This window comes from Gymnoscopelus braueri (assembly GCF_963280865.1).
Source record: "Gymnoscopelus braueri genome assembly, chromosome: 4".
Lineage (NCBI taxonomy): Eukaryota > Metazoa > Chordata > Actinopteri > Myctophiformes > Myctophidae > Gymnoscopelus > Gymnoscopelus braueri.
The window spans coordinates 6,143,567-6,159,194 of NC_137605.1; the positions used below are offsets into that span (position 1 = coordinate 6,143,567).

The 15,628-nt window shown below is 44.0% G+C and overlaps 1 protein-coding gene across 1 annotated transcript; it reads left to right on the forward strand.

Annotated features, from left to right (window-relative positions):
- Positions 1-2,210: 2,210 nt before the first annotated feature.
- Positions 2,211-13,612, forward strand: osgin2 (oxidative stress induced growth inhibitor family member 2; the record flags this gene model as incomplete). The annotated part of the gene is made up of 5 exons (XM_080426379.1): positions 2,211-2,298; positions 3,960-4,096; positions 8,741-8,932; positions 10,394-10,485; positions 12,352-13,612. The coding sequence occupies exons 1-5, from the start codon at positions 2,232-2,234 to the stop codon at positions 13,610-13,612; spliced, it is 1,749 nt and encodes a 582-aa protein (XP_080282505.1). The 5' UTR covers positions 2,211-2,231.
- Positions 13,613-15,628: the final 2,016 nt, after the last annotated feature.

Below are 15,628 nucleotides of genomic sequence, written 5' to 3' on the forward strand. Positions count from 1 at the left end.
TGTAGTGTGTGTGTGTCTGTGGGTCAGCTGATGGGAGGGACAGTGGCTCTACGCTGGCATAAAACAACAACAACATGAGAGAGCGGTGGCGACAAAGACAGCACGGCCAGTTTGAGCTTGTCTGTGTCCGTCCGACATGACCCACAACTGTAGACACAAACCCAACAACGCTGCTGCCTCGGTTAAACCTCCCTTTAGAACAGCGGTGGGCAACTTTGATGATGGAGAGGGCCACTGTATTTCCACACTCACTCCAGAAGGCCACATTGCATATACTGTCTCTCCGTATTTTAACTTTTTTTCACCATTCTGTGTCACACAAAAGTAGCAAAAAATAGCCAATCTACCAGCTAAAACGCGTCGCACTGCGGCGCTTTTTGAGCTTGTAGAGCGGCTATTTTGCAATTTTTTTTTGGGAATCAATATTTTCTTTTGCTATTTTTGTATTGGAATCCTGAAAAGTAACATTTTTATTTAATTTCAAATGCATTTAGTTATACTTATTGTGTTAACTTTTTTTAAACTTAAATACAAATACAAATACATTGGACATAAAAAAGACAATAGAATTGTAATACTAGTCATTAAGATACTAATATAGAAGTAATTGAAGTGGGTCATGTTTGGAATTGTAACAGCTGAAATCAATAACATATCATCCCATCTTAACCTGCGGGCCGCATTAAGTGAAGGTGGGGGCCGCATGTGCCGCCAGTTGCCCACGTATGCTTTAGAACTTCATGCAGAGACAATACGGTAGGAAAGCTGAGATGGAGGCTCTGTAGGAGAGACGGCTAGTGGGACAGCCAAGTGTAGGAGAGACAGACGCGAACAGCCTTTTTGCATGTAGTTTGGAAGCCTCGCCCCGAGGCTTCCCCTATTGGGCGGGCGCGCGGGCGGGGACTTCTTTCCTCTACATTAGAAGAGTTAGGACGTCACATTCTAATACAGCCCGAATACCCAAAATTAGCATCGGCCTCAGTGGCGCACCTCGCTAATCATTAGACACTAAATCCCCTATCACTGGGTGTCTGGGTTCGACTCCCGCTTGGGACGATACTTTTTCAAACAACCGCAGACTACTTTTTTCGCCGATAAAGTATAGTTTTGGACCATGACGGAGGCGCGCCGACTCAGCAGACCTTGAGGCCGAGGAGTCGCACCCGAGCGCCTCCAGGCGCGAGTGCCCGCGACGACCGGCCGATGGTCTGCTAGTCGACTAAGCGCCGTCCGAGTTATGTACCGATAGGTACAGAATCGTAAATGATGTTGTGGGGACTGCGTTTGCCCCAACTGCCACTCAGTGCACTAACATAGCTTGCGTCGCCAGGCTCTCTCCCCACCCGCCACCCGCCCCCCGCCCCCTTGCGCTTAAACTAAATGCAAAAAGGCTGTTCGCGAGACAGACGGCAGGAAAGCTGGGAGAGCTTTGGGAAGCGTAGGAGAGACGGACAGTAGGAGGGAAACCAGTAGTGTGTGGAACGGTACTGTATTATCTTCATCTCTCTGCAGTGGTGGAAAAAGGTCCTCAAATGTTTTACCTAAGCAAAAGTATCAATACTGCAATGTAGAAATACTGCGTTACAAGTAAAGGTCATGGAATTCAAAATGTACTTGAGTAAAAGTATAAAAGTATTGGCATCGAAATGTACGTAAAGTACCAAAAGTAAAAGTACTCATCATGCGAGATGTCCCATTTCAAGTTTTTAAAAGTATGCAAATCGTTTGAAAATAGCCGATCGACAAGCTCACAATGCGTCGCAGCATCGTGAGCTTGTAGATCTGCTATTTTCAAATGGCCGAAATGTATCCACAAGTTTCCCTATAGGGCTGTGTGGGCATCACTTCCTGTCGATATCATTGGATTTCATTGGATTTCATTGGATATCATTGGATATCATTGGATATCATTGGATTTAATTGGATCAAATGGACAGGAAGTGATGCCCACACAGGCTAGGAAACGTGTGGATATGGGGCTGAAGTGGTTACTGTATGTTTTGTAATAATAACCAAAATCACCAAAAAAGTAACTAGAAACTAAAGTTTTCAAATAATTGTAGTGGAGTAAAAGTACATCATTTGCCTCTGAGATGTAGTGGAGTAGAAGTCAAAGTATTTTGAAATTGGAAGTACAGCACTTGAGTACATGTACTTAGTTACTTTACACCACTGTCTCTCTGTCGTCCTCTTCTTCCTCCTCAGTGCCGGCTCTGGCCCTGGCTATAGCCATGCCCCTACTGGAAGAGACCGCTCTGCCCAGAGAGCAGCCCCCCACCCTGCCCGTGGTCATCATAGGTGAGACAACCACCTTTATGAACAGGCTCTATATGCACAGCAGCCATATTGGAAAGAAATTGGGACTCTTCCTTACTTCCTTCACAGGTTTTTACCAATGCTACTATAATGAAGGCTTTGCTCCATTTCATGTGTGGTTCTCAAACCTTTTAATTTCAAGCCCCCCCCCTTAACTCTGAGAGTGTACAAATGGAACCAAATGGACCCATTTGATTCCATTTTGTCCACTCTCAGAGTTACACGCCTTTTAAGGTCCCTGGACCACACTTTGAGACCCACTGGTGTAGCAGAGTGTTTCCACTGAGCCAACATGACGCAACATCAGCACCCTGACTCTGTTTGAACAGAATGGAACAGAGCCTTCATTAGTATCATTGGTAACACCTGTGAGGGAAGTAAGAAGAGGCCCAATTTATCTCCAAAATGGTTGCTGTGCATTGATTGATTGATTGATTGATTGATTGATTTATTGACAATTTGCACATAACAAAACAATGTACACAGGGAATAGTCAAAAGGATAGACACAAGAAAGCCAGAAGCTTATTTCCATCGTGGTCCTGTTGATCTTGGTGTAGGTGCGGGCGTGCGTGTGAGTATCTATATGTGTATGCATGTGTGTGTGCGTGCGTGCGCGCGCGCGCCTGTGCGCGTGCGCATGTGTGCGGGCGGGGGCTGGGGAGGATACGAACCCTAATTAAAAAATGTACTTTTAGGTCGCACTGGTAGTGAGCCATCTTAGGGAGAACTTAAAGCCAGCCATGGAGCTAGTGGTCTTGATGCTTGTTGGTAGTTCGTAGCATAGAGCCATACTGTGTTGCATGGATGTCATGGTAAACACTAACACACATCCTAAACTCTCCTCCTTGTGGTTTGAGGTCTGACACACATGCGCGCACGCACATCACTCGCATGTCACATGACTAATAAGCAAACCACTGAGCTAATAGAGACAGGGAAGATGTGACAAATAACTTACATTTTCAAAGAAATGACTGACAACGACCGATACAATAATCAAATGTACTATGGCCAAAATAGGCCATATTTAATCATTTTATATTCAATGTTTTTTTTTTTATCTACACTTTGTGAGCTTGTAGATCTGCTATTTCCACTTTTTAATGTTTAAATATACATAAACATTTTCCAACATGGATTTTGGTGATTATGCAAATAATTGCGATTTGGCGATTATGTATTCATTGTGACAGCCCTGATGCATTGGTTCTCAAAGTGGGGTCCGGGGACCCCCAGGGGTACTTGAGGGTGTTCCAGGGGGTCCCCAGCAAAATGTGTTAATATAGCATCAGAATAGTTATGACCTTTTATACCTTGGCTATTCAAAAATAGCAGATCTACAAGCTCATAGCGTGGCACCGAGTGCCGCGCTATGAGCTTGTAGATCTGCTATTTTTGAAAAATCTTGAAAATGTGTGCAAATCTTTGAATATATATTTTTTAAAGCAAAAATTTGTAACTCAAATCTTTGCTTCTGGGGGGTCCCTGGAACAACATATTTTTAGATGGGGGTCCGCGGCCAAATACATATCAATTTGGGGTCCCTGGCATGAAGAAGTTTGAGAAGCACTGCCCTTATGCACCTGCTGCTTGCTCAGTGCCAGCTTCATGTGTCCTCCACGGACCTGTGTGTCTTACTAGGCAACGGGCCCTCAGGTATCTGTCTGTCCTACCTGCTGAGCGGATACGAGCCCTACCTGGACACAGCCGCTGTCCACCCCAACCCAATACTCTACCGCAAGCTGCAGGAGACCAAGCACCTACCCGTCACTGAGCAGGTAATCATCACACATGACGCACAGGCCGACATGCATGCAGGTGTGGAAAAAAGTACACAAATGTTTTTACTTAAAGGGATTGTAGGCAACATTAACACATTGAATGCCAGTCGCGTAGATCTACGCGAACCTATTTAAAGCCGCAGCGTGCCAGTCGCGTAGATCTACGCGAACCGCCGATTCCCATTGAAATTTCCCCAGGTGCACTTTCCGATTTTTTTTGATCCATTTCCGTTTCCGGTTTCCGGTCGGAAACAGAATTATTCGGGTTCCGTTTTTTTCGATCGTATCCGCTTCCTGTCTGGGATCCTGTTTAAAACTCGATTTTCTCGGTTGTTGTTTTTCTCCTCGCTGATCACTGTTTAGCGTTGATCCGCTGTATCGTATCTTCAAGATGGCGGCTCGCATTTGGAAACTATTTTCGCTGGCCGTTTCTCACAGATCCGCTGTGTGTTTAGAACCAAATGAACGCGCACTTTTAACTTATTTAGCGAGGTCTGTGGCGACATGAAAAAAACAAAAAAACAACAATAAAACGCTGGCACTGGTGAGTACATTATGAGATTAAACTCTGGCATGGAATGTGTTAAGCCTACATTTTAAGAATATTTATATATATATATATATATATTGCATTTTTTCCCCTCTATCAGCCACTACAGTATATAATGATGCTGGGGTGTTTTCCTGCATTGAAACACAGTCCTCTTTCTGAAATCCGTATTTTCCCTACTATTTATGTTTGTCCGGGACATAAATGAACGGACGCGCATGTGCGCGTCCGCCCGTGTGAACTGTTCGGGTGAAACCGAATGGGACCGAGTGCAGCCGACAAAAATGGAACGAGCCGCCATTGTTTTCTGTGGGCAGTTTATACTTCTTACTTTCGGTTTTAAAACGCTCTCAAACTTCTTTTTTGAGGCACGGAATTTACTTTTAAGATATCGTTTGGATAGAATTTAGTTGTTTAACTTCATATATGTGGTCAATTTATCATGAAAGAGCCTATTTATAAATAGAAATTCAGAGAACCGGCAGGGGCGGGCAGTGACACGCATTGTATCCGAGTAAAGAAGTCCCCCTGCGTCACCCCCTGGTGGTCGGGGAAACGAACTGCTGATGAGGAGGGGGGGGAGTGGAGGTGCGGTGTTTGACAATAGTTTTTTTCTTTTTTTTATCTCTGAACTTGCCTACAATCCCTTTAAGTAAAAGTATCAATACTGCAATATAGAAATACTGGTAACACTTTACTTAAAAGGTCGGGTCTATAATGCGTTATAACCGCATTTATAATGATTATAATGGCATAATAAGGCATCATAACACTTGTTATAAATGATTATAATTATGCATAACAACTTATAACAAGGTTTATGAAGTATTATAACTAATAATAATGTATAAATGCTGGTCATAATGCATTATAAATTCAGTGGAACAGCACATTATAACTACCAGGTAACACTTTACTTAAAGGTCGGGTCTATAATGCATTATAATCACATTTATAATGCATTATAATGCATCATAACGCATTACAATGCACTTGTAATGCTTCATAACACTCGTTATAAAAGGTTTATAATTATGCATAACAACTTCCAACAAAGACACTTTATAACTGACTACGTTATGGTAGTTATAATGTGCTGTTCTACTGAGCTTATAATGTATTATGACCAGCAGTTAAAATACATCATAAACATTGTTATGAGTACATGATTATAAACATTTATAACGAGTGTTATAATGCCTTATAAATGTGATTATAATGCATTATAGACCCGACCTTTAAGTAAAGTGTTACAAGTTACAAGTAAAAGTCCGGAATTCAAAATGTACAAAGTATTGGCATCAAAATGTACTTAAAGTACCAAAAGTAGAAAGTACTATACTCATTATGCAGAATGTCCCATTTCCCCCAAAAATGTATACAAATCTTTTGAAAATAGATCTACTGTACAAGCTCACAAAGCGTCGCATCGAGACGCATTGTGAGCTTGTAGAGCGGCTATTTTCAAATGGCCAAAATGATAGGAACCTTTTTTTTTCAACAACTTAGCCCTATATAGCATCCCTATTCTAGGGGGAACAGTCACCGAAAATAGCAGACCTAGGCTCATAACGTGTCGCGCTGCCATGCTTGTAGATGGGCTAATTTAAGAGGTTTGGTGTAGAGGGGAAAAGAGCAGACCAAGTACAGAGCCGCAGGTCAAGTATTGAGGGTTTAAGAAGTGGTTAAATGTCTGAAAATACACATCAACGTGAATCTGTAACACTATTTGATACAGTATATGAGTAGTGGGGGGCCCTGCTTCATCTCTCTCTCAGCTAAGGGGTCCTTGGCATGAAGAACGGTGAAGATCCCTGCTTTACTTCAAGGCTATCATCATATTTACACCAGTGCTTCTCCAACAGTGGTCAGGGGACCACCAGTGGTCCTTGAGGAGATTCCAGGTGGTCCCCAGCTAAGGAGAGTTGGTAACCAAATGGACTCTTATTAGATCTTCAACTCTTGAGAGCGTAAAATGAAACCGTACGGACCCTTAAGGGTCTCAAGAGTTAAATTATTGTTAAACATCACTTAAAGGGACTACACCATGAATTTAAAAAATAATAATAATATTTAATATCATATTGTTTATGTCCCTCAAACGTTTTTCAAAAGGTTTGAGCCTAAATCAAGCCTCAGATATACTCATTCCAACTAACTTCTCTCTGGCTTATAAAGCACTTTTACCTGCAATACCACATTGTCCTGTTTGGCACGGGGCGCTATTGAGCCAGTTTGTATGCATGTTAATTATTTCTTTTTAACGTTTAATTTTTTTGGTTGGAACAGGTTGGTCCCTGACGTGACGTCACGTCAGGGACCAAATCAGTTTGGCCTGTTTTGAGACCAATTTACAGAAAACCCCAGATTTTCTTTGAAAGCCTGAGTGTTCAAACTGGGGTATTTTTGAGGATAGAAGAGAGGTAGGGGAGACCAAAAACACACAAAAAATAAGAAAAAGTTCAAATTCATGGTGTAGTCCCTTTAATTTACAAGAAGTCTACACAATTAGAGAATGTAGAATAATTGTTATTTTGATCAACGTTTGGCTGTTATCTCTCCTAATGGTACCAACACCAATACAGCATGGAATTGTGGACAAAATCGTATCCAACGACAACAAAATATTCTATGTTTTGGGTCTGAGAGGCTAAATCTCATCAAACCGTGGTCCGTGGCTCAAATGCCGAATAAATAATGGACCTTGATATGAAAAAAAAAGATATCGAAAACCACTGATTTACACTGTCACGTGTGACTTAAATCACAGCTCCTAATAGTTAGGAGGGGTAACTAGAATACCAAAAATCCCAGACAAATCCCAGGTATGTGCAAATGACTCATAGGGCACGATTACAAATTTAAGTCGACGATTAATTGTCACTCAAATAATTGCGATTAACAATTTAATTGTGTGTTTAGCATTGAACATTGGAACATATGAATTAAAGATTAATTTCTGTTTGCCTATTACGCTTCGTAATTAAAAATTGCCCAGGGCAGATATATGACAAATAACTTTACAAAGAAATGATTGACATTTAAAGGTTTCATGACGTTCAGTTTTACCACACATTAAAAGTCTTTGTCATGGTCCTTCAAACGTGTATAGAAAGTTTTAACAAAAAAATCCACTCCATTGATCCATGGCAGGTGTTTTTCTCTCACATTTCTAAAGCCTTTTCAACTGCAATGAAAAAAGAAATCTTTGCCTGCGGGTGTCGCTGGTGAGGGATTTTGCCTGTCAATCATCGCCTCTGCTCCGCCCCCCCCCCCAAAGGAAAGGATAGGGGAGGGGCGCGGAGGAGAGTGGGCGGGATTAATCGGCTGTGACATCACTGCCGAAGGGCCAACCTTTTCAGCCTAATTATTCAGAAAACCCCAGACCACAGAAAATCCACTGAATGTCCAAAGTTCAGATTTTTTTGGGTGTAATTGAGGTCATAAAACCCCCCAAAAAAAACATTAAAAAAAAAAAGAATGTCATAGAACCTTTAATGTAAAAATAGCGGATATAGCTTCGCGGCGCGTTGTAAGCTTGTAGATCTGCTATTTCTGCTTTTTTATAATTGAAAATTGGTGAACATTTTTCAGATTAATCTAACATAATAGGCTCTACGCACAGCAGCCATATAGGAAAGAAATTGGGCCACTTCTTACTTCCCTCAAGTGTTACCAATGATTCTAATGAAGGCTCTGTTCCATTCTGGTCAAACAGAGTCAGGGGGCTGATATTGTGCATTTTGGCTCACTGGAAACACTCTGCCACACCAGTGGGTCTCAAAGTGTGGTCCAGGGACCCTCATGGTTCCTTGAGGGAGTTCCAAATGGACTCTAGCGGGTGTATAACTCTGAGAGTGTACAAATGGAAAAGGGTCCATTTGGTTCCATTATAGGAGTCCTTGAAATTAAAAGGTTTGAGAACCACTGTGCTACACTAAATGGAACAGAGCCTTCATTAGAATCATTGATAGCACCTGTGAAGGAAGTAAGGAAGAGGCCCAATTTCTTTCCAATATGGCTGCTGTGCATGGAGCCTATTGTGACGGGCCTAACGACTCGGCCGTGACGGTATACGGTTCTCTGTGCAGGACCTGGAGTACCTGAGCGAGGGGTTGGAGGGGCGGTCGGGGAACCCTGTGGCGGTGCTGTTTGACACCCTGCTGCATCCCAACGCCGACTTTGGCTACGAGTTTCCCCCGGTGCTACAGTGGCGGAGGGACAAGCAGCAGCACATGCCTCATCTGGTGCTGGGTAGGGCTACGCCTGGAGGGGCCTGGCATGTAAGTGAACTCATTCTTAGAAATATATAATAACTATAAAACGGGCTTCGCTGTTCCGTGCACATGCTAATGGTCAATGGCTGTGTGCAAATTCAGATCAATTGCTCCAGCCACTGAGGAGAACCGGGCAGAAGAGATTTTGGGCTCACCACCTCACCACACGCACAGAGCTTTGTAGAATTATAGGAGGACTAGTCTATACCCGTGGGGGGATATGCGCACATGATCTGGCAACCCGGGAGGCAGTTCGTCCCATAGCTCGCGGGGCCATCCCACAGCTGGGCAGCCCCGTAACCATGGTGACATTGTTTTACACAAAAACGCTAATAAACAGCTGAGATTTGGTGAAATCGAAAAACGGGCTTCGCTGTTCAGATCAAATTCAGATCAATTGCTCCAGCCACTGAGGAGAACCGGGCAGAACAAATTGTGGCCTCACCACCTCACCACTACAGAGCTTTGTAGAATTATAGTAGGATAAACAATGGTGGAAAAAAACATAAAGTAGGGTAAGTGATATTTTTTGGTAATTTATTTTGTTTTGTTAAAAAGGTTAAAGAGCTGGAGAGACATGGGAGACTCCATTTACTGAACAAACACTGTATAGTGAGTACAATCAGAATATTGAGCTATTTAACACTTATTCTAACCAAAGTAAATCACTTACCCTACCTTTAAGTAAAAGTATCAATACTGCAATATAGAAATACTCTGTTACAAGTAAAAGTCCAGAGTTAAAAATGTAATTGAGTAAAAGTACAACAGTATTGGCATAAAGATGTACTTAAAGTACCAAAAGTAAAATTATTAAAATGTTTGAAAATAGCAGATCTACAAGCTCAACGCGTCGCGATACGACGCGTTGTGAGCTTGTAGATCGGCTATTTTCAAATAGCCTAGGTATAAAATAGGGCTGAAGTGTTTAATGTATGTTTCACGATATCATAATGTATCTGAAAAGTAACTAGTAACTAAAGTTTTCAAATAATTGCAGTGGAGTAAAAGTACAATATTTGCCTCTGAGATGTAATGGAGTAGAAGTTAAAGTATTGGAAAAGCTCAAGTAAAGTACAAATACCTCAAAATTGTACTTAAGTACAGCAATTAAGTAAATGTACTTTCATCCACTGATAATAAACATATTGGCAACAGATCCTAGGACAGCTGTGGGTGAAGTCTGATTTATCACCCCGCTGGTAAATCACAATGTGTCACGCTGCGACGCATTGTGAGCTATTTTCGACGTGCAACACCCGCGTGCAACAGAGTATAAATCGGGCTTAACCCCACATGATGCTGTGACAGACATTCAAAAAGCACCGCCATATGCGGCGATTCTCAATCCTGGACCGACATTGACAAGACATGTAATTTGTCTCTATTGGCTACTTGAAATTACCAAATTTTTCACCCCCAAGGATGAAGGAAACTTGGTCTTATCTCATCCTGTCTTGTCCTTAGGCGATGGAGGGTTCCATGTTGACTATTAGCCTTGGTATCTGGATGGAACTTCCTGGCGTTAACTACCGAGACCTAACCAACGGAAAGCGCAGGTACTGTACATTTTAGGCTTTTCTCTGACGTTCCCAAAGCGACTATAGACAAGTTGAATCACTGACTAAGCTTCAGTTTCTCACCAATATTACGTGGAACCAATAGTAAGGACGGAGTGCAAGGGTCAGAGTCATAATGGTCACACAATATTCCATTGAACTTAGAAGGATCACGCCAGAGTATGGTGTATGGTTTGAGCTTGCAGATCTGCTATTTTTGCTACTTGTGTGTGACACTGTAGTATGACAAAGTAGGAAAAAAAAAAGAAAAAAAAACAGTAAAACTACATAAAAAGTTATATGGAGATAAGTGGTCTCTGCCTAGCAGCAACACTTTACAGCAGGGGTGATGCAACTTTAATGATGGAGAGGGCCACTATATTTCCACTCTCACTCCAGAGGGCCACATTGATATACTGACATTGACATATATACTGGCGGGCCCAGGGACGTGCAGAAGGATTTGGAGAGGCAGGGGCTGGAATTTCTCAAGGGCACCTATTGGACTTTACGAACAATTACCATACTTGTAGGCCCAAAAACCCGAAACAGTATCATAACGTGCTTAATGTCCTCAAAGTCACGCACTCAACAAGCTTTGAACTGAGCAGATTGGACCTTCTGTTCCAGAGATAATGGCCAAAACAACTTGAAAACGGCCACTTTCGCCGGTTTTCGATCGCGATTTTCGATTGAGTTTTGGTCATTTGTCGCCCGTTTTTCTTTAATAACACAGGCTAGGAAGGTCGTACGGCGACAAACTAGATACCTGAGGAAAGTTCACTTTGAGCTGCATCCAACACATCCACTGACATTTCCTTCAGCTTTACCGATAGGCCGCAAGGGGCAGTTGAAATATATTTTTGGGTAAAAAAAAAAAAAAAAAAAATTGTCTGGAGAGGGCACTTTTTTGCCGACGGGTAAAAGGGCAGGGGCTGAAGCCCCCTTTCATGTCTATGTGTGCACGTGCATGGGCGGGCCATTCTATGTCAAACAAAAGTAGCAAAAATAGCTGATCTACAAGCTCAAAATGTGTCGCAGTGAAGGTGGGGGCCGCCAGTTACCCATGTATGCTTTACAGCAGGGGTGAACTTTGATGATGGAGAGGGCCACTATATTTCCACTCTCACTCCAGAGGGCCACAACAATGCATATACTGTCGGGCCATTCTATGTCACATAATGGTAGCAAAAATAGCCGATCTACAAGCTCAAAACGCGTCGCAGCACAACGCGTTTTGAGCTTGTAGATCTGCTATTTTTGCTACTTTTGAATTGGAATGCAGATTTTTTTTTTGCTATTCTTTTTTTTTTTTAATCCTGAAAAGTAACTTTTATTTAATTTCAAATGCATTTAGTTATACTTATGTTAACTTTATGAACTTAAATACAAATACATTGGACATAAAAAAAGACAATAACATTTAAATACTAGTCATTAAGCTACTATAATATAGACTGAAGTCATTAAAGCGGGTCATGTTTGCAATTGTAACAGCTGAAATCGATAACATATCAGTATTCCGATATTAACCCATTAATACCTGGAACGCATCTGTGTCACTTTTAGATTTCTTTAGGCTATTCAAAAATAGCAGATATACAAGCTCATAGCGCGGCACCGAGTGCCGCGCTACGAGCTTGTAGATCTGCTATTTTTGAAAAATCGTGAAAATTATTTTTAAAATATTTTTTTTCCGATTTTTTTTTTAGGATTTTGAAAATGTTTAGAAGCGGCCTCAGGTCTTAAAGGGTTAACCTGCGGGCCGCATTAAGTGAAGGTGGGGGCCGCATGTGGCCCCCGGGCCGCCAGTTACCCATGTATGCTTTACAGTATCTTCTTACCTCTCTGGCTTGGTCTCTCTAGGGGTGTGACCAACGACAGAGCCACACCTGAGGAGATCTCGTCCTACTACCAGAACTACGTCAAGCTGATGGGCCTGAAGAAGAACTTTGTGGACGACGCCTACGTCACCTCCGTACAGAAACTCCACCGGCGGGGGAGGGGCGAGGAGGGCGAGGAGGAGGAAGAGCGGCAGCGGCGGCCGGAGAACGGCCACGGCGGCGAGGGCGACGGGGGCGACGCGGGAGAGGTGGCCGGGGAAGGCGTCACGTTCGAGGGAGTCGAGCGCGTAGACGGGGGAGGGGGAGGAGGGGGAGGTACTCTGTGGGAGGTGCGAGGGTACCGTGCGAGGGTACCGTGCGAGGGTACCGTGCAGAATGACGCCCACGTGCCCTTCCGCCTGTTCTCCGAGAACGTGGTCCTGGCCACGGGGGCGTCCGACGTCCCCGCCCGGCTCGGCCTGGAGGAGGGGGAGGACCTGCCGTTCGTGTTCCACAGCGTCTCCGACCTGGGACTGGCCGTGAGCCGGAAGAGACTGGACGCGAACTCCGACCCGGTTCTGATCGTGGGCGCCGGGCTGAGCGCCGCGGACGCCGTCCTGTGCGCCCGCGGCGCCCGCGTGCCCGTGCTGCACGCCTTTCGCAAGGGCGTCGACGATCCCGACCTCATCTTCAAACAGCTGCCCGAGACCCTCTACCCCGAGTACCACCGGGTCTACCGCATGATGCGCTCGCAGACCGACGCCGCGACGAGCGCTTCCTCCTCCGTCGCCGATGGCGGACCGCGGGCGCTCGGCGTCGCCTCCTCGGTCTGCGCCAAGATGTGCTCCAAGCCGCCGAACGCCACGACTAACGTGTCCACCAGTGGTGGCGCTGGTACCGACCCGTTCCCCGAGTACACTAGCTTCCCCGAGCACTGTGTGCTGTCCTTCCAGCCGGACAGGAGGTGCGTCCTGCAGGGGAACAACTCCCTCAAGGCCTTCAAGATCTCCATGGCCCTGGTTCTCATCGGGACCTATCCCAACCTGTTCTTCCTGAAGGGACGGGGTCAATACCTGGGCCTGGATCCCACCAAGCCCATCTCCTGCAAGCAGAACCCTATTGACATCCACCCGTACACCTACGAGTGCACCAAGGAGCCCGGTCTGTTTGCAATGGGCCCCCTGGTTGGTGACAACTTTGTCCGTTTTCTGAAGGGTGGAGCGCTGGGCATTGCTTCTTGTCTGCTCAAGAGGGTCAAGAAGAAGGGAAAGGTCATCACCAATGGAGGCAATGACTTTATTTAATGACAAGAGGAAGGCAACAAGTCAACTCCAGTATCATGCTGGCTGCACCTGCTATCTCAAGAGTGGTTACCAAAGGGGGAACCGTTTTCTTTTTCTCTTTCAAAGCTTTCTTTTCAGCGTTTAGTTGTGGTGTTTTCTAATCTAAACAGAGGCGTTCTTACCATTTTCCTGAGACATACTGAGCAGATAATGAGAATGGATGGGAGCACATTGGTTTCAACCTAACTAACTAGTTTTCACCTGAGTCTCGCGTGACTCCTTTTTTTTTTTTTTAAGTGTCCAGAAGTCCAAGCAGCAGCGTTTGCCCAGTGTTTGCTCAGTGTTTGCTCATCACATCTGTGTGACATATCTTATTTTATTCAGGGTTTCTTTTTTATCGTTCAACATGTCCTGTAGTGAAGCCCTACTCCCCAATTCATTATGCTACATTAAAACCCTACTCCACAATTCGTTACGCTACATTAAAACCCTCCTCCCCAATTCATTATGCTACATTAAAACCCTCCTCCCCAATTCATTATGCTACATTAAAACCCTACTCCCCAATTCATTATGCTACATTAAAACCCTACTCCACAATTCGTTACGCTACATTAAAACCCTCCTCCCCAATTCATTATGCTACATTAAAACCCTACTCCCCAATTCATTATGCTACATTAAAACCCTACTCCCCAATTCATTATGCTACATTAACACCCTAATCCACGATTTATAAAAACCCTACTCCACAATTCACCTCAAGCCCTACTCCCTGCACTCGCAATTCATTACACTGCATTAGGGCTGTCACTAGCTCCGACGGAACCTCTCCCTCCGCTGTATAGCTCCGAGATGAGGTTCCTCGTTGTTTCCTGCCGTTTGCGGTCGACATTGTCGCACATTTTCCACTTTACATGTTTCTTACCCCTTTCTGCACATCGTATCCAAAAAGTAAAGCATTTGCGCCACTCTCTCAGATGTTTTAAGTTCTAGCGGACCATAAAAGCTATCCAACGAGTTGAAGAAAGTATTTAATTTGCCTCGGTTTTCATCCGGTTACATGTTTTTAAGACATTGCGCAAGAGTTGCGCCCGTAGAGATAACATTACTGATTACCCTACTGGTCAAATGTTGAATTGCATCTTCTAATGCAAAATATTATGGAACCGGATGAAAACCGAGGCAAATTAAATACTTTCTTCAACTCGTTGGATAGCTTTTATGGTCCACTAGAACTTAAAACATCTGAGAGAGTGGCACAAATGCTTTACTTTTTGGATACGATGTGCAGAAAGGGGTAAGAAACATGTAAAGTGGAAAATGTGCAACAATGTCGACCGCAAACGGCAGGAAACAACGAGGAACCTCATCTCGGAGCTATACAGCGGAGGGAGAGGTTCCGTAGGGGCTAGGCTGTCACATGCAGCTGTGCAGTGAAGCCCTACCCCCTCATCAAGGGAAGGTCAAACCGAGCATGGATGCTCTTTAACCACTTAAGCCCTAAGGTTACTTTTGTAACCCCCGTTCTCTGATGATGTTTTTATACTTCGTAATACGGCGGTGTCACGCGGTGAAAATAGCCAGTCTACAAGCTCACGATGCGTTGCAACGCAATGCATTGTGAGGTTGTAGATCAGCTATTTCTGCTACTTTTGAAAATGTTTGCCTATGACAAGCTCATAATTGGGACGCCTGGGTTAACATGGCTTTTAATGCCCTATGTCAGTATTCTACTGGTGGCTGCTGAGCAGCTAAACTGGAGCCGTACCCGAACGCACCTACTGTGTTTGCCGGGGTAGGAGAGTAGTTCTCATTCACCCACCTCTTCATCTACTTCAGGGAATCAAACCAGCAACCACCCTGTCTTGTTGTCTTAACATCCGCCATAGAGGCTCATTCAATCTAGGACCCCCGATAGTTCACTCACTGTCATCTTTTCTTTAGTCACGCTAAATGCATTCTGCAATCTTCTCTACAAAACAGCGTTTAGCTTAACAATTTCGAATGGATTTTTCATATGATTTTCTTCAGCGC